Source organism: Protopterus annectens, chromosome 2.part1 (genome assembly GCF_019279795.1).
Source record: "Protopterus annectens isolate FY-2018-M chromosome 2.part1, PAN1.0, whole genome shotgun sequence".
Taxonomy (NCBI): domain Eukaryota; kingdom Metazoa; phylum Chordata; order Ceratodontiformes; family Protopteridae; genus Protopterus; species Protopterus annectens.
Window position 1 is genome coordinate 1,259,631,756 of NC_056729.1, and position 19,658 is coordinate 1,259,651,413.

Genomic DNA, 19,658 nt, shown 5'->3' on the forward strand with positions numbered 1-19,658 from the left:
TTTTAGACAAATGATTTATCTTTTCATTTAAAATTGATATCATTTTCTGCCTTTGCAGTATGTTATTTTTCACAGCCAGATAAGATAATGTGCAGATGCTTGTAGTGCTATATTGTTTGGCATTTAGTGCAGAGGGCATTCTGGCAGTAAGAGGGCTAGTGATCTGAACTGTTAACGAGCTGCTCCCTGTGCCCAGAGTACAGGCTTTGATTCACTCCTCCTTCATTTGCCTACTGTGTGACTCTGAGAAAGTCACTTAACTAAGCAGTGTTTTTAGATCACTCCTTAAAAGAGACATTTTTATTTCTTCCAGTAGACATACCCAGACAACAAGTAGGTAAAAAATAAATTGTACAACGAATACATGGTTAAATTTCTGAGCATAATGAACAATGGACATTTCATAGCAAATTCTGAAAAATAAGACTTTTTTCAGTTTTGTATTCAGGGAGGAACAGTACCATCTGACTGTAAACTTGTATTCTGTTTTCTTACTTTGTGAACCACATATTAGAAGCAAGATGCTCATGTACAGAGATTCATTCGGGAAGTAAACACAACCAACAGAGCCTGTGTACTGTGGGATTTGCAACAAGACACAGATTATATCATCCAGGTTCAGACCATTGGAGTGCATGGAGAAAGCCAATCCAGCAAGCGAGTCCATTTTCGCACACTTAAAGATACTGACCGCTTCCCTTCCAACAGTTCAAACCAAGGTAAGTGGTTATAACATCTCCTACTGCTTTCTGCCTGTCTTTGTCTGAAATCAAAGAATAAAATGCTCTTCTACAATGCCTAAGATTTAAGAGGAACATACTGCAAATACTGTCATAAATGATCACAAATGTTGTTAAACATTTTCATGTAATGTTAATTCCTGTAATATTCGGTAATAAAAAAAAAAAAACAACTAGGCAAAAGTCAAGCTTCATAAACTGTTCATGGTGATCATTAAGGCTGTTGCTACATGGAAAAAAACAATAGATCAAAAGAATACACTTTTCTTAAAGGTGACCCAGAATCCAGCTGTTTGCATTATACCCAGCAAGTCACACAGTTATGCATCATAATGTCACACTTTTGTGAAAACAGCTACTTTTGCAATTGAAATCTACTTTTCTAGGGCTATGGAGGGTACAGTTCAATACAACTGTTATATATGCAAGTACAATACCAAAAGAAGTACAGATATGGAGTTATAGGCTTGATGATAGTGAGTGACAGCTATCAGTTCATATTGTCTGTGGCAAGACTGTACATGTCATGAGTTGTGGAGTCCCATCTGAAACCACATAACTGACTTAGTCCTATTATACACTTGTTCTACTTCAGAAGCTGTCTATACTGCATGTTCACCAGGGCACTGTCTAATATGAGTGGACCTGCATATTCATCCAGATTTTAGACATGCCAAACTCAGTCAAAAGTGGTGTGGGTTATTTGTGTACACACATTGGTGATGAGCCCCTACAAGGAAAAAAAAAAAGATGGAAGGCATGTACTGAACTAATTATCAGAGGTAAATTCTATCTCAATCAAAACTTGCCACCTCACGATTTAGAACAAGTGCAAACCCTTATGCACCAGCCATAATTATCTTTTGAATTCTAATCCAAAAAAAATTAATATAGAGAGTTGTTACATACTTAATGAAAGCACAGATTACCTTAGATCATTTTTTACAATGGAAGGCGGGGAGAACTGGGGAGGGATGGGTGAGGGATGTGCAACTTACTTCTGTGCAGTGATGGATTTCATGACTAAATACAATCCTAAGAAACACACAAAAGTAATCATCAATTGATAGATCAGATTTATAATAAACAGCAGTTTAAAATATTAAATCAAAATGAGTCATAGCAAAAAAATAACAAATCAAGTTCTGGCATACCATTTTAAATTATCATGCGTTTATCCACTGTAAAATGATCAATCTGTGTTGCTAGTCTACTCTATATGTTTGGGAAATCACATGGAATGAAACCTCATCTTCATGTACCTAGTTATCAAATGCAGCTCTTATTCTTGTATGGTTTTAGCCTTATCTGACAACAACAGAATTTAGTTTTGGATGCTTGGTACTCAAAGGAATATAAGGGGAACATGCAGTCTTGAATATCAGGAAACAGAATAAAGTTTAATGAGACATCATTCTATATAAATTTATGTTAACTAAAACAATAAAATCTACTAGAAACCTGCATTTTTATACTATAAGGAAAGCTTATCTTGTAACAGATTATACCTGAGATATAGAACAATTACACATCTTAGAACTGATTGAAAGCCTACTGTTTAAACCCTTGATAAACAGCTTGGAGAAGAATAATACACATGAATTTCAACATATTAATCAGTCAAAGCTGACATTGTACTAATTAAATATTCAGTTTTCTTTTTTTTAAGTACAGAAAAAAAAAGAAATTAAATTCATTTTTCATCTGTTTTCTAATTATTCTCTCAATCTAAACTAAACCTGTCATCTATCGTCAAATACGTAAAAAAATAAACTTTAACCCATTCACATTCATCTCATCCCTCAAAGAATGTAACTGGCATGCTCTAAAGTACCTCAGTCTAGATGACGCAGTTGAATTTTTTAATACTACCTTCCTGAACATCCTTAATTACCATGCCCCCATAAGATTTTCCAGAACCAAAGCACAACCCACCCCATGGCTACAGAAAACCATTAAGTCAGAAATGAAAAACAGGGATAAAGCCTGGGAGCACTGGCGCAAAACCAAAACCCCCTCAGCTAGACAGAAATTCCTAGAACTACGCAATAGAGTCAAAAAGCTAATAAAACAGGACAAATTCCAATACTACCAGTCTGCCCTAGACTCCTCACAACACAGCCCCAAACAATTCTGGTCCTCCATAAACTCCATCCTCCACCCAGGTAAAGTCAGTACCCCTCCTCCTAACATCCCTCACTCCTCAGAAAATATTTCTACCTCATTCAACACACACTTCACCCAAACCATACTATCACTCGCTAAACACAACCCCTCTCCCCTCCAACCCACACCTTCAACTAGTAATCTCCCCACTGCCTTCTCTTTTTCTCTTGTACCTACCTCCAACATAAAAAAACTCTTAACTAAACTTGAACCCATCAAATTAGCAGCAGACAACCTCCCAAGTGAATACCTACAAATCGCAGCTGATGCTCTGGCCTTCCCAGTATCCATCTTGATTAACTGAGCTCTGTCAGAAAGTTAAGTTCCCACACTGTGGAAAGTCTCACATATAATTCTCCTCCACAAAAGCGGACCCTCTGCAGAACTAACCAATTACCACCCCATAGCTATTCTCTCTCCACTCTCCAAAATACTAGAGAGATGCATATACTCTCAGGTCTCAGACTACCTCCTTACTAACAACCTCCTTTCCAGGACTCAGCATGGTTTCCGACCAAACCATAGCACCACCACTGCCTTACTCTCCTTTACTAACACTATCCTTCAGCATAAAAACAATGGCCTCTCTCCTCTGCTACTTTCCTAGATCTATCTAAAGCATTTGACATGGTCCCACACAAACAACTTATCTCTGTCCTCAATAACCTGTCCTTCTCAGAATCGGTCACCAACTGGTTTCAGAGTTACCTGTCTGACCGCCAACAATCCGTTGTATGGCAGAATGACATATCTCCCCAACTACCTGTCTCCATAGGGGTTCCCCAAGGATCCATCCTTGGACCCCTACTCTTCTCTGTTTACACCAATAATCTAGCCTCTGCCACCAAACATGGCACACTCATCCAATACACAGATGATTCGACCATCATCTGCTCAGCCCAGTCCCTACCCAAACTGCAAAAAGTCACACAGGAAGCCTTTTCCTCTGTTGAAACATGGTTATCCGATACCCAATTAATACTCAACCCAAACAAAACTAAACTACTCATCTTCCAACCCACCAAACATACTCAAAACAACTCTCACTTTAACATCACAGCAAAAGACAACACCACTATATACCCAACTGAACACACCAAATTGCTAGGAGTGGAAATAGACAATAAACTAAAATTTGACATTCACATATCCATGACCATGAAAAATGTCCACAAAAAACTAGGAGCATTATACAGAAATAAACAATTTCTCACCAAAGCAGCAAAGATTTCAATAGCAAATTCCCACCTTATCTCCACCCTACTTTATGCCTCTCCAATATATACCAACCTAAGGCAATGTTATCTAAACAAACTAGAGACCTGCTACAACAAAATCGCCAAATTCGCCACAGGGGCATCCTACCGTAGTCACCACTGTCTCTCACTTGCTGAATTGGGCTGGCTTGAACTCCCTCACCTCCTTCAGTGGTATCAACTCTCACTCGCCCACAAACTAGTAAACCATCCACTAAATGTCCCATCCCTCCAGAATCTACTCCAATCCTATCGCACCACCAGACCACTAAGATCCAGCAACAAAAATCACTTGCAGATCACTAAAGCCAATAACTCTGCTGGTGAAGCACTATTCTCTTGTGCCATAGCCAAATTATGGAACTCACTGCCACCCACAATTACCTCCATATCATCATGCACCCACTTCAAAACTTTACTAAAAGCGCACCTAAAAACATGCTGGCTATGCCCTTGCAACTCCCACTCTAATATCATCCACCCCATCCAACTACTACCTTTCTTTCCACTCAAGCCTAGTACTTATTATACAGCAGGAACTTCTCATTGTTACATTTGTTAATGCCTGTTATGTACTTCACATATAAAGATTCTAGTTGTCTACTGATGTACTATGTTCTTCATCTGTAAATATGTTGTAAGTAATTTCTATGTTAAATTGTTAATCGCTATGTAATCCAATGTAACTACTGTTTGTTTATTTTACTGTGGAGCTTTTCTCCCCGGGCCTCCGCTGAAAATGGACCCACATCCAGTCGGACACTCCCGGTCAACAAATTTAAATAAATAAATAAATAAATATATAAATCACAAGTCAGATTACTAGGAAATCCAGATCCTATTGTACTCACTAGGTACAATGCACAGAAGCCAGAATGGGGTAGTAACCCATCACAAGATGCAAACATTCACTCATACATAACCAGAATGACTGTAAGGAATATGGGGGATGACCAATTTACTAACAATATGTCTTTCTGGAAAGAAAAAAAAAAGAAAAAAGAAAAAAAAAAAAAAAACGGGCACCTGGCAAAACCAGCACAAATAAAGGGAAGATATGGAGACTCCATGGTAGGCTAGTTGGCATAAAGGATAAGGTCTTCACCTCCCATGCACAAGGTACAAGGTTACATACCTCTCAGCTGTACAGTTTTTTGCAGAATGTCCAGATTGTTGCCTCATATTTTTGGTCTGCTCCTCATAAACTTTTGGTTTTCTGGCAAATCATTGATTATTGAAGTCAGAATATAATGACATACGTTTGAGTTACAGACTTCATACTCTTCAGAAAATTCTTGCTAATGCAAAATCTGTTATTCTATCAACTTTCTATGTTTACAAGAACAATTATTTAAAAATTGTCCCTATTTTGGGGCCTTTGTCCCCCAATTATATGTGGCTTTGTCCAGATTTCTTGGTCTTAGAAGTTGAAAGGTATGACAAGGTTTGATCCTGACCTCTGGCCAATATCTGTTTGGAGTTTTCATGTTCTCCCTGTGTTTCTCTGGGTTCCTCTCACCTCCAAAAATATGCTGTGTGTTTCCATCTCAAATTCACCAATGAATGGATTTGTGGGCAGCAGCACAGACTCTGCATAAAGCCCTATATGGGAAAGAGTTGTATAGACCAGCTACTTTGGGTATCTACTGTGATGTGCAGTATCCTCAAGATAGGAGAACATGAATCACAGACTGCATGCCATGGCAGAGCTAGCCACTCAACAGTGTAAAATATGGCTCTAGGTGATTTGGCCATGTTGACTAATATCGTCAAATGGGCATGGGTGGTTTGAGTACCTGGCCTACTCCAGCCTGCACCGGGGATCCATGCTACTGTATGAGGGGTGTGTGTGCCACTATTGGCAGGTGTGTGCCCACCATAAATTCCAGGGGTCAATAAGCTACTGGTTGGCTGGTGTATAGTTATTTAGCCTGGGCTACATAAGATATCTCTGCTGAGTGAAAGCTGGATGTAAAACCAATCAACCTGCCAAACATGAACTAAAAATTACTACACCCAATGTAGGTTTACTGACAAGATGCAGCTCAGTACTGGGTGACATGATAGTACGGAGGAAGCTGGACATCCTATGTATCCAAGAGATAAGATGGAAGGGCAGTGCAGTGCAATAAAGACACTTGGCTTAGGATCCAGAGTCTACTACTCAGGAGGAGGACAGGCTAGAAATGATGTTATCAGACCCATTATCAAGTACAATGCCCCCTTCGGCATGTACCTTGCCAAGCCCATGGAGCAGCTAGAGAGACCATTGAGGTTCCTGACCAGGAAAATCCAGGTTCTCAAACACCTATCCTATACAGATAGGCTAAAAGCCCTGTCCTTCTACTCAGTCTCATACAGACTGCTCAGAGGTGGCCTGTGTCTGGCATACAAGGCCATCTCAGATGAGTTTCTGCATACCCATAAATCAAACTCCACTCAGGCAACCTGCATGCATAGCCTCAGCCTGGTCTGTGACACTAATAGAACTTGCTGGCAGGATAGATTTATGTCCCAAAGACTCCCCCATCTGTGGAATAGACTCCCTCTCCATGTCAAGCAGAGTACCTTTCTAGCCCTCTTTAAGAGGAAAATACACCACTGGGATCCCACCAATTTCCCTGCTGACTTTGTGGGAACATTGAAAAATGCTTGGCTAGACTTATAAGGGCCTCTGGGCCAATAGCTTAGTATCATCCTATGAACCTATGAACTTAGGGCTCTAGCACCCCAAGAAGAGGAGAAAATTGTTGGAGTTGAAGAAGAATGGCAGCGCCTCAAAACTGCATGTGCGAGGACTACAGCATAGATCCAGGTATGAAAATAAGGTAGATAAGGAAAGCTGGTGGTGGAATGCAGATGTCCTGGAAGTCATCAGAAGAAAGAAGGAGTGCAGGAAAAAGTGGGAGATAGAAAAGATGGAGCAGGCTAGGAAAGAATACTGATTGGCTAACAAAGAAGCTAAGAAAGGAGTTGTACTAGCAAAGAACAGGGCATTAGAGGCACTCTACCAACTTCTGGAAAGTGAGTTAGTAGTTGGCATATAGAAACTATATCAAGTTGCAAGGCAAAGACAGAAGGATAAAGAAGATATTCAGACATCCTTCACAGGTGATACCAGCAACAACCTGCTCATCAGTACACCGGACATCAAAGGCAGATGGAAGGTGTACTTCCAGAAGCTTCTGAATGAGGAAAACCCCACATACGCTGTACAAACTAAGATACAGCTCATGATGAGAGAAAAGAGGTGCCCACTCTAGAAGAAGCAAGAATAGCACTAAGGAAAATAAAGTCAGGGAAAGCACTAGGCTCAGATGGCAGGTTATTTTTAAATTCTGTTTAGGAACACGTTCAAGTATTCTGTTATGAACAGTTTATTGAGAAAAACTTGATAGTTTAAACAGAGGCACTTTATTCATGGAAATGATATTTATATATTCATATTCACATTGTTTTACTAATTGTTTTTGGTAGGAAATGATGTCATTAATTAATTGGTTATAAAAGTAGGAAACTAGGCTGGGTCAGCATCTGGTGTAGTCCTTTTAGGAGGATGAAAATGCTGTGTGTTTTTTAGCATTAATGTGTTTTGTTCAATAATGTCTGCTGTGTTTCTTATTCAAGGAAGGTTTCACTGGTTCTTCATAGTGCAAATTATTCTCTACATTAGCAAACAGGTTGGAGGGGGCAGATCAATAACACTGCTGCATACAGATAATGTGGCATTACATGCAGACTCTGAGCAAGAGTTTCAGCAAAGGATAGGGGAATGGAATGCAAAACTGAAAGCACATGGGATGAAACCAAGTACAGATAAGATTGTGGTAAATTTGGGAAATCAGAAGTTGAGAAATGAGATAAAAGTTAATATAATGGAACAGGTTAATACATTCAAATGTCTGGGGGTGGTTGAGGAGAAGGAAAGTCTGAATGAAGAAATCAAAGCTAGAATCAAAGGGGCTGTAGACAACTAGCACTGTGTGTCAGGTGTAGTATATGACAGAAGAATGCCAAAGGAGTTAAAAAGTAAGGTGTACAAAACAGTGGTGCAACCAGTACTACTGTGTGGTACAGAAATCTAGGCAGTAAAGGCATAGCAGATGAGAAAGCCAGAACTGATGGAAATAAAGTGACTGAGAAGGGTGGTAGATGCACACTGTGGGACAAAGAAATGAGGACATAAGAGGGGAAGCCAAAGTACCTCTAATTCCAGAAAAGATCAAAGAGAACAGATTATGGTGGTTCGGGAACATGTGCACAAAAGCAGAAGACAATCTGGTTAAGAAAATTTGGGACAGCCAGGAAGAATGTTAAGAGGTAATGAGGGCATCCAGCAAAGATGTGGATGGATTTTGTGAGAGAAAATCTGACAGCCAAGCATGAGTGTAGAAGAAGGCAGGAGTGTGGCAATGAATCAAGAGAGATGGTGACAGTAAACACAACACCCCGACCCCATGTAAAAAATGGGAAAAAGAGGTTGAATATGATGATGATGGCGACCCACATAAAAAGCACCCCAACCAAGAACTGAGCTACAGAATCAAGCACAGTGAAGTACAAAATATTATCCAATCTTTTAATTTTTGTTTGAAATAAGTGAACTTTTTAAAATATTATCCTATAGATGGTCAGCCACCAGCAGTTCTTCTATGTTCTTAGGCTTATAGGTGTGTACTAGACTAATGATTACCAAGGCCTTTATAAGCCTATCCATGCAACCCAACCCAACCAAATTGTGTTCTTATGTATCATGGACATTTATTTGGAGGGGGCATGTTAATTTGACCATTACTGTCGGCCTTGTTCTGTCAGAGACATGGGGACCAGACCTAAGGGAAATTTCTAATTTCCCATGCATTGGTCAAAGTTATGCTTAAACAGAGCTATGGACAGACTGTGCTTTGCATGAACCATGAACGGAGAGCCTATTCCAGAGCATGGTAATCCTCTGAGACATATACCTGTCACACCAGCATGTCTAATATATGTCACAAGCAAAACTGAAATCCTTGGATCTAGTGGTATTGATACTGTTCATTTTGTGGATGTGCAAAAGGTCCAACAGAGCTTGATCCAGGGATACCTTGTATGCCAACTATAGATCACCTCTCAGTAACCTGTAGGAGACACATTATAGAGATAGGGCTTTAAAGTGATCCACATAGTACAATAAACCCTGGATTCTCAGGGTAAGGAACCTTTCTGGACATTCCAGCTGTTGGATATGTCTGATCAGGTACACATTGAAGGTGGCATTATACTCAGTGATGGGCCTGATAAGGGCTAAATAAAGTGGTACTATGCCTTCCTTGGACCTAGCAGCAATGGTCTTATTTATATGTTGGGTGACATAGAGTGATTTTTCTTACCATCTTGGCCATATGTTGGTCAAAGACTAGATTACTGTTGACATATGTTCCAAGGATCCTGACTACCAGGTTAACTCTTAGACGTGTCTTATGAATGGTGTAATTAGCTTGGGAGGCAGTTTTCTCAAAAGGCACCTTAATGTACTTCTTGGCATTGAGTTTTAATCTGTGGCTTTAGCACCAGTTAATTTTCTGTGTTAGACCCTCTTGTAAGATGTCTTCGTCTTGGAGGGAAAATATGATAGCTTACAATTTATAGTCATCTGCTCAGTTGGTCAACCAAAGACCCTTAACTTTAGCCTTTACCTCTAAGAAGTAAATGCCAAATAGGAGTGGTCCCAGTACGATGCCCTGAGGTGCCTCACTAGTGGCTGTTCTCTTAGTGGAGGTGGTCTCACCAATCCTGACTTCTTGGGACCTTGTTTGTGTTCCAGCTGGCAATCCAGCGAGCTATTTAGGGGTTTATGCCCAGTTCTGTGAGTTTGTCAGCTATACTCAGGTGTGGTATTGTATCGAGCATCTCGGACTGGTCTAAGTATGCAGTGTGCACCATTTTCCCTTATCCATTGCCTTAGTGATCTTCTCAAGGAAGTCTATCAAGTTTAATAGGCATGACATTCCTTTGACAAAGCCAAACTGGGTTGAGTCCACTGAATGAAGGTTGCCTATGTCTTTGTTGATCTTTTCCATAATTTGTTCTATGGCTTTACATATTAGACTAGTCAGGCTAATAGGTCTGTAGTTTCTGGGGTCAGTTGATGGCCCACACTTGTTATGTGGGATACCCATTGCAGTCCTCCTTTCTTATGGTATAAAGCCAGTTTTGAAGCTATAGTTGAAAAAATGTACTTAATCAAGCCTCTGTTCTCATACCCCTAAACTGCTATGATTGAAGCATAATCCTATGATTTTGACCCTCTAATTTACCTATAGATTACACATGCTACTCAGAAAGTAAGACCTGCTTTGGAGTATATGCATTAAGAATTAAACAATCTAAATCTGTACAAAGATTCTCTATCACTATATATATGAAGTCTAGTACATAAAGATATTTTTGTTCTGTGGAAAATAAGAAAGTACTCCATTTTCTGACCCTCTGATGTTTGTTTTTCTTTCGGCTTTTCCTAGTTAGGGGTCACCACAGCAGAACTCCGGTCCACTAATGATTGGCAGTAGATTTTTTTACAGGTGCCGAGGTGCCAGCTCGATGCCCAACCTTCAAGGAAGGCACCCCATTCTACGCATGTCTTTCAAATGCCACTCGACTGCGGGGAAGACATGCAGACTCCACATAGAAGGTGCTCCAGCCGAGAATCAAAGAGGTGAACCTCTTGCTGTGAGGCAACAATGCTACCACTGCATGAAAATCCAGTACTATGATTTTTAGTGCTCAGAGGTTGAGAGGTTTGTCTATTCTTTTATTTGGATTATTTGGACACTCTTTTTAATGTTCTTTTGATACATCCATATCTCTGCTTAAGGGTTTTGACTCAACACTTGGCAATGTTACATTTATTTTACAAGTGCTAAATTACAGTGCTGATAGTTTATCATCTCTTCTTTTCCCCTTACATTTTTGTCATTATTCTGCCCAGCACTACCACTGACCTGAATGCAGTTGCACTTACCAAAGGAGCTTCTTGCTTCTGATAGTGTTGTTCCATCTCTCAAGCTGTTTGTTTCACATGAAAGTTACATCTGCAGGGACCCCTTACTCCAGGAGAACTGCTCTGCTGCTGAAGATGGCAGTTGTCTCACTGCAGTTTCAGCCTTATTTGGGCAGTTGGTTTCACTGAAACTCCCCCTGCATAACATTATCATGCTACCCTTCCTACTCATACCATACTCCCAGTATAGCCTGGATAGCTGCAGTTATGAGGTTTGCAAAAAATGAGCTCTTAATTGCAATCACCTAGACTTTCTTGCTTAGTAGAGTAAAATTAACACATTAGGAAGATGTGTTTAGAAACAAAAAAATTGCTACTTCACTGTGTATCCAAGTACCTAGTTGTCTCCATTCTGCCTTATCTGATTGCCAATTTTTTATGGAGGTTTTAGAGCTCCAATGGTGTTTTTATACATTCCTTTAACCATTATGTGTACTGCACTATACCAAAGGCAGATTTGGGTGTCATTAGCAAGTGTTTTTGTTAACCACTAGATGAATGTAAGGAATAGAGCAAACATCAAAAATGAACTCACTTGGTTTACAAAATCGTCACTTTTAATTAGTTTGAAGAAAAAAAGTTACATCAGAAATACAATCAATGTTTACGGGAAACTAATTCTTACAGTCAGTTAAAGCAGAATCACCAGTTACTGATTGCCTCTTTCCATACTACAGTCCCATTTAGTTGATATTGTGAGTCTGTAGCTCCTGTTCACCTGCAGAGAACATCACTAGCCACTCTCTTCCTTGAGTTCATAAGCAGCGTTGCTGGATTTCATTTCGCATGTTATGGCAGAATATTACTGAACTGATCATCCAGTGTCATCTACAGGGCCTCCTCAGAGGGTTTCTGTACTGTGAGATAAAGAAATGTAATCTTAGATTAATTTTTTATTACAGATCACCAGCTAACTATATGCATTTAAGTAATTTACATTTATAAAGAAGAAATACACTCGTTGAGATAAATAACCTGCTGGAAATAAGAATGAAAATGTGTAACAGCAAACACCAGTGGAATAAAACAGTGCCAGGAGTTATAAAAAAAGTTTATTCGCTCATAAAATTAAAAAGGTAAGCGCTTTCGCATCTGCTTCATCAGACCTTCTACAGAAAATAATTGAACTGTCATGCTTATATATGCAAACTTCAATCAAAGTGAGGCAAACAGGTTGAACCAATCACTCGAAGCATTATATTAAACCAAGCATAAATATAGCATATGCATAATAAAAACAATTAAACTAATAAAATAAACTGTATAGGAAATAAAATCACTCAAACATTCCTTAAAAATGTGGCAATGCACTTTCAGTACTGATCCAACATTGAACTGTTGAAGCAAGTACTATAAAAAGTAATATAAAATAATGCAACAATATACATACGCTATATATAAGAAATGTATATAAATAAAAAATGTATGTAATGGCATTATATATATTCTAATAACACTCAGCAGTTTTCACTTTCTAAGGTTTCGTCCCTTTAGAATGGGTCCTAATGGGACTTTTTCATTAAGACTACTGCCCTGATCTGTTCTTAACCTAATCATCCAGTTGACCTCCCTCATTTCAGTAAGGTTTCTAATATTACCACCTCGGACACTGGGGTTTATCCTCTCACTCACCATGAACTTAAAAGAGTGTCTTGCATCAGTGGTCATAACATGTTAAGACATGCATTGTTGGCAGAAGCACAATGGATACAGTTTAAATGATCCCTAATCCTGTCTTTTAGAGGTCTATCCATCTTGCCTGCATAAAATGCTTGGCAGACCATGCAGCTGGCAAGGTAGACCACATGTGGAGTCAGACAGGTTGTATGCACCTTAAAATCAAATTTACGTCCATTATCAGGATGTTGAAAACACCCACTACTGTCTACATAGTTACAAAAATTACATGCTCCACATGCCAATGTATTGGCTGCACACTCAGACATACCAGGTTTCTGGTTATCTGGATAGCATAATAATCTTTTTTAGATTTTTCTTGTTCTTATATAAGAATCTGGGAGTATCACCTACAAGCCTCTGGATGTTGGGGTCAGTTGTTAATATGTTCCAGTGTCTCTTAATAACAATCATTGTCATCCTAGTGTCGGTGGTGTAAGTTACAGGAACAGTGATATTAGTAGGTCTAATGGGAGTTGGTCTCCTACCATTAGAATCAATGGAGTGTTCAGAGTAGTACAGTCTGGCTATACTGGATCTAAGTGGAGGTATGCTACAAAGTATAACATCAACCTCCTTTTCTTTATAGCCTCTGTTAGTCAGCTTGCCTTTTAAGCATAACAACTCAGATTTAAAACCATCATCTGCCCCATTCAGCCTAGAGGCTCTCAACCCTTGTCCCTTAACTATATTCTTAAACACATGTGATGTGTGCATGCTATCTCAATGCAACAGGGAATTCCTATAGCAGGGTTTCCTATATATACCAGTACGGAGGGAACCATCAAGAGATGGCGTGGCTATGGGCACCTCTACTGCCAATTGCTACGCCAATGTGGTTATGGCTCAATGGAAAGAGGAGTGTATGTTTTCAACACCAAGTTTTCATCAATATGTCCAGTTCTATCATAGATTTGTGGATGACCTGTTCTTTGTTTGGACAGGCCATCCTGATGAGTGAGTCAAGTTTCATCAAGATTTGAACTCCTTTACAAATTTTTGGAAATTTTCTCTGAACTACTCAGACACTCAAGCTGGATTTTTGGATGTGCTTTTAACCAGGTAGTCCAGTAAACTGATTGGTGAACAACAAATGTGTCTTACATCTTTATTTTTAAAATGGTTAGAAAGAATAACTAATTTAGTTGTAAAAGATTCACATCCATTACGTTGTGAATTTCAGCTACTTCCATTGGGAATAAGGTATATGTTTCCAAGATGTAAAATAAAAAGATATAAGAATAGTTTTGTTCCAGCAGCAATCACAAATATGAATAATAAGAATATTACATCTTAAGAGATGCTTTAAAATTTTAATATAGCTTCAATTTCAGCACCTTGGCACTTTTGCACTTTTTAGTTTAAATCAAGTGCAATACTGTCTGAGTAGAAAAAAATGGTAGAATATTGAAGAATGTGCAATATATATTGGATACCAATTTTTCTTGTTTTCTTTTTATTTTTATGTATGTTAAATGTTTATTGTTATGTATTTTCTCTTTATTATTGTATTTATGTGAATGATGAATTTTATGTCTGGACCAACGTTAATCTTATGACTGCAAAAAGAATTTACCTATGGGTATGAATAAATGGAACTGAACTGAATTTTAAGTTGTCCACTCCTACTCCTCCCAGTCTCATCTCATCAGTTTATTCTACTGAGCATTGCAAGAGCAACTGGGAAGGCGCTCTTCCTTAGTCTTTTAAACATGCATTAACTTCTGTTTCGTACCATCCGATTTACTAAAAGAAAATTGCACTTTATTCAGCTGATTTTGCTGTATTTGTTTTTCTTCCTAAGTTATTTAGCTTTTTGCTGTACATTCTCACAGTGTTCAGTTGTATTTATTAATGCTTGTTAGTAGCCTGATTATGTTGTAGCTGTTATTTTAAATTTTCTAGTTCTGATTTAAGCCCTTGGGCTCCATACTACTTATCTTACGTAAGAAAGGTTTATGGTCAACACTTTTGTGGCAGGAGAGGTAGCTTAGACTCTTCTCAGTTGGCAATTGCTAGTTGAAGGCTTATTGTGTCTGTTATTCTAAAACTGTCTTAGTTCTGGTTTAAGCACTTGTGCTCCAAACAGTTATTTTTATTTGTTTATTTATTTGTTTAACATTTGTTGACCAGGAAGGTCTGACTAGCACATAGTCTATTTTCAGAGAAGGCTTGGGAAGAAATGCCCCAGACGCATGTCTTTGGAATGTGGGAGGAAACTGGAGTACCCATAGAAAACCCACCAAGCACAGGGAGGACTCTAGACAAAAGGAACCCCAGCTGAGAATTGAACTGGAGAACCTCTTGCTGTGAGGTGTCAACATTAACTGGCGCACCACTGTGCCACCCCATTTTACATTAAGAAGGTTTGTGGAATACACTGTTCTGGTACTAGAGGGTATCTTCCACCCTTTTGAGCTGGGAATGGGTTAAAGGCTTATTGTGCCTTCTATTCTAAGTGTCTTTGCTCTGGTTTATGCACTTGGGCTCCAAACCTGTTATTTTCCATTAAGAAGATTTGTGATATACACTGTTGTGGCAGGACAGAATAACCTATGCCCTTCTGACTTGGAAATTGCTGTTGTACATCTTATTGTGTCTTTATTTGATTGGCTAGAGGGACTGAGTAAGGAGACAGTCATAGTTAGCTGCCTTTCCGGGGACAAGCTCTGTCAAGTCACACAGGCATTTAGGCCATTGAACTACAGGTACCATTATGACTCTGCCATAGTCCATGTGGGTGTTAATTTATTTATTTTATGTATCTATTTACTTTTGTTAACCAGAATAGTCTGACTGGGTGTTAGCCCATTTTCAGCTGAGTCCCAGGAATAAAAGCCTCAAAAATATAGAGGAACAAGGTACAATGTTAGCAAAATATATACACCTAAGGTAAAATGAATGTAGAGAGAAAAGAAAAAAAATTGCGCAGTATTTATAATAACATAAGAAAAGATAGGAGTACACAAATAAAATAATAAATCAAATAGTAATCAAGTGAGTCAATGTGAAAGAGAATAAATAGACAGCAAGGGAAGAAAGCAAATTGACAAAATTACAAGCATAACAAGAACAATTAAAAAAAGAAATATATAAGCAGTAGTTAAGGATAAAGCACAGAGGAGTGAGGAGGAGTCATTGTAGAAGGAAAACAAGGATAGAAGAATTAATAGAAAGAGAAAAAGAAAGAGGAGAAGAAACATATAAAAGTGGGAGCAGACCAGAAAGTTAAAGGCAATAGGAGGTAAAAAGTAGTAGAGAGAAAAAATGGGCTAATATAGATAGAAAGGGAAAAGAAAGAAGATGAATAAAAGTGGTAGTAGATAAAGTCAAAGTAAAAGTGAGAGATAAAAAAAGAGAAGGAATTAGCCAGGAGAGAAACATTAACACAGCGAATTAGAATAGAGGCAGTCTTTAGGAGCATTTTGAATTGAGATAAATTGAGATTGGTATAATGACCTGTGGGATAGTATTCCATATTTTGGAGATGTAACTGGAGAACAAAGAGTTGCCAGCTTTATTGCTGGACTTAAGAGACATATAGTAAGACTATATCAGAAGATTAGAGAGTACGGATTGTTAGTGTAGGGTTGAAGCATTAACGGAAGGGAAGGGGCCTATTCAGGTTGATGGACTAGTCTGTGAGCTATTGAAAGCTGAATGTAAGTTCAGAGATGGGGAAGTTCAAGCCAGTGGAGGTGACATAATGATAAGCAATGATGAGGTCTATGTGGGGTATTAGTAGCAAATTTTGCAATTTTATTATAGCAGGATTCAAGCTTAGTTAGATCAGTTTTACTTAGGTTATTGAAAATGGGAGAGGCATATAGTAAGGTGGCGAGAAGGTGAGTTCTGGCTAAATCTTGTCTAGCCTTCGTTGTAAGAAAAGGCTTGAGTCTGTACATTGAGCCAAGTTTATTATGAGTATTTCTGATGGATTGTGCTAGATGAAGGTCAAATTTCAGGTTGTTATCAATTAGAACACATAGTAATTTTATATAAGGTATAGCAGAAATAATGGTGTTATTGGACGACTGTATCTGAAATGTAGTAGGAAGATCATGAGACTTATCAGGATGAAAGATCATAAGTTTGGTCTTGGAATGATTTAGAATCAGTTGTGATTCTGATAGCCATGATTCAACTGATAAGGACTGTTGAGTTGTAGAAGCAAGCATATTTAAGGAAGTTGCAGCACAAATAAGAGTTGTATCATCTGCATATTGAACAACAGAAGCTAACGATGCAGATGAATGAAGTTGGTTGGTGAAAAATACTAAAAAGTAGAGGACCTAAAGTAGAGCCTTGAGGAGCACCTAAGCTAACAGGCAGGAGGAAAGGGAGTTCTTGTTGCCATTTAACAACTTGCTGTCGGCTAGATAAGTAGCTATGAAGCCAAGCTAGAACAGAGGAACTAAGTTTAAATGAGGCAAGTTCATTGAGAAGTTTGTAGTGAGAAACTATATTGAAGGCTTTAGAAAGATCTTAGAAAATAGTTTGTTTGTCTTTTCGGCTTTTCCTGGTTAGGGGTCGTCACAGCGGAACTCTGGCCTGCTAATGACTGGCAGTAGATTTTTATGGTGCCGAGCTGCCAGCCCGATGCCCAACCTTCAGTGAAAGCAGGCCCATTCACTCATGTCTTTTGGAGGCCACTCGTCCACAGAGAGGGCATGCAGACTCCACACAGAAGGCACTCCAGCTGAGAATCGAACAGGAGAACCTCTTGCTGTGAGGCAGCAACGCTACCACTGTAGAAAGATCTTAGAAAATAGAAAACACAAACTGACATTCATTTCTGTATTGGTTAATTGTGTTAGTAAAGCTAAGGAGAGCAGTTGTATTGCTATGGTAGGGATAGAACCCATGTTGAGTATTGGTAAGAGGTTATTAGGAAGAAGGTAGTTTAAAAGCTGCAGGTGGATACGTTTTTTTCTAAAATTTTTGAGATGGGGGTTGGATAGCTATAGGTCTGTAATTAGAGAACTCAGTGGAGTTCCCTTCCATGTGTAGATGAATAATATACAATATCTTCCAGATGGAAGGTATAACATAGTGTTCTAAGATGGGTCAGTTAATTAGAATTGTAATGGGATAAGCCACAGCAGGAGCAGCAACTTTTAGAACATCTGTAGGCAGATTAGCAGCAGCAAGAGATGTAGGTTTAAGTTTGCAGAGTAGTTTTTTTATTGTAAAAGTTTGAACAAGTCTGAAGGAAAAGGAGCTGCTGTCAAAGCTACGTAGCTGAAGTTGGGATAATAAAAGGAGTACTGAAATGAGAATTAGTAATAGCATGAATGGAGTTAGTAAAGAAAGTATTGAATTGTGTAGCAATACTATCAGAGTTAGAGGAGGAAGGGGAGGAACAGGGGATGGGGTGGAAGAATTACCAGGTTAAAGAAGCTTTTTTATGTAGGACCAGAATTTCTTTGGATTGTTTTAGTGCTGTTGTTGAGTGGCAGTAAAATATGACTTTTTGTCAAATTTGATTTTGGGACTTAGCTTTATTACGAAGATGTTTATAATTATCAAGGTTTGATTGTTTGTTAGTGGTATGCCAGAGAGACCAGGCTTTATCCCTTTGTTTAAGAAGAGTTTTGGTATCATGTGATATCCATGGAATGTAATTAGATTTTAGCCTATCAATTCTGAAGGCTAGTCTGTTTAGGATATCTAGGAAGGTGGAATTAAAATAGTCAACTGCAGTGTCATGGGGAAGAGTTTTGAGGAGTGATCAGTCACAGTGGTATAAGAGTGAGAAGAACGTTTGAGTATTAGTATTAAAGTTGTTTTTTCTTCAAATGAGTCAGAAATATGATTGCCTAGGGAATAAGGTGGTATCTAAGCATGCAAGTGGGGAGATGATCGCTAATTTCATCTGGGAGACATTCTGATTGGAAGAAAAGTGACGGCTTGTTTGTGAGAATCAAGAATAGACTCCCTTATAGTGGATTTATCCATTTTAGTATCTGTCTGTATAACTTTAGAAAAGCCATGTAAGTTGATGAAATGTGAGGAAATATCAGAGTTATAAGAGAGCCAGTCTGTGTTGAGATCACCCATAATGATAGTTTCTTGAGAGAAGTTTAGGGATATCCAGGGTAGTATGTCTTCAATTGTATTATGGTTTGAACCTGTGGGAATGTAAGTAGTAGTTCTAATTAGATGTTTATATGAGTTGATTTCCAATTTAGAAAAGAATAGTTTGGCATTGTCAAAACGAGGGTTATTTGTTTCAATGACTTAGAGTAAGTCTTATATTTTCTTTATACATTATTACTATGCCCTCCATCCTTTCTATCACATCTATGCATTTTGTAGCCTGGAAGAAGAATGTCATTGCTTTTAATCTCTGGTTTTAGCCAAATTTCCATAAGTATGGTGATATCTGGGGTGCAATGATTTAGGGAAGCATGAAGATCCTGGACCTTGTTGACAACACTTCCTAGGTTCATGTTAAGTAGCAAAAGGTTGGAGTTTTATGGGGAGTTGGAATGTTGCAGGCAGGCAGGGGAATGTAAGGAATAATTTGCTGAATTGTAGGGATAGAACCAGGATTGTCTACACTGAGTTGAAGATATGAGTAAAAATATATTTTGCATTCGGAGAGTTCAGAGTTCCTTGTCTATATTAAGTGAGGCATGATCAAGCTTGCTAATTATGTGACTTGGGCAGGTATGAGCCTAGCACTGAGCAGAATACTACCTTCTTCAATGATAATGGCACATTACCAACAGAAAATGATTGAGTTCAACAATTAGCTTAGCTTCTGGTGTCAAT

General features: G+C 38.6%; 1 protein-coding gene across 2 annotated transcripts in view; it reads left to right on the forward strand.

Moving 5' to 3' along the window:
* The window catches only part of FNDC4 (fibronectin type III domain containing 4), a 1,069,876-nt gene that overhangs the window by 568,957 nt on the left and 481,261 nt on the right, over positions 1 to 19,658 (forward strand). For both annotated transcript variants that reach the window (XM_044062790.1, XM_044062789.1), the window contains exon 3: positions 515 to 719. In XM_044062790.1, the coding sequence (XP_043918725.1) occupies positions 515 to 719 (205 nt within the window). The remainder of the gene's footprint in view (positions 1 to 514; positions 720 to 19,658) is intronic.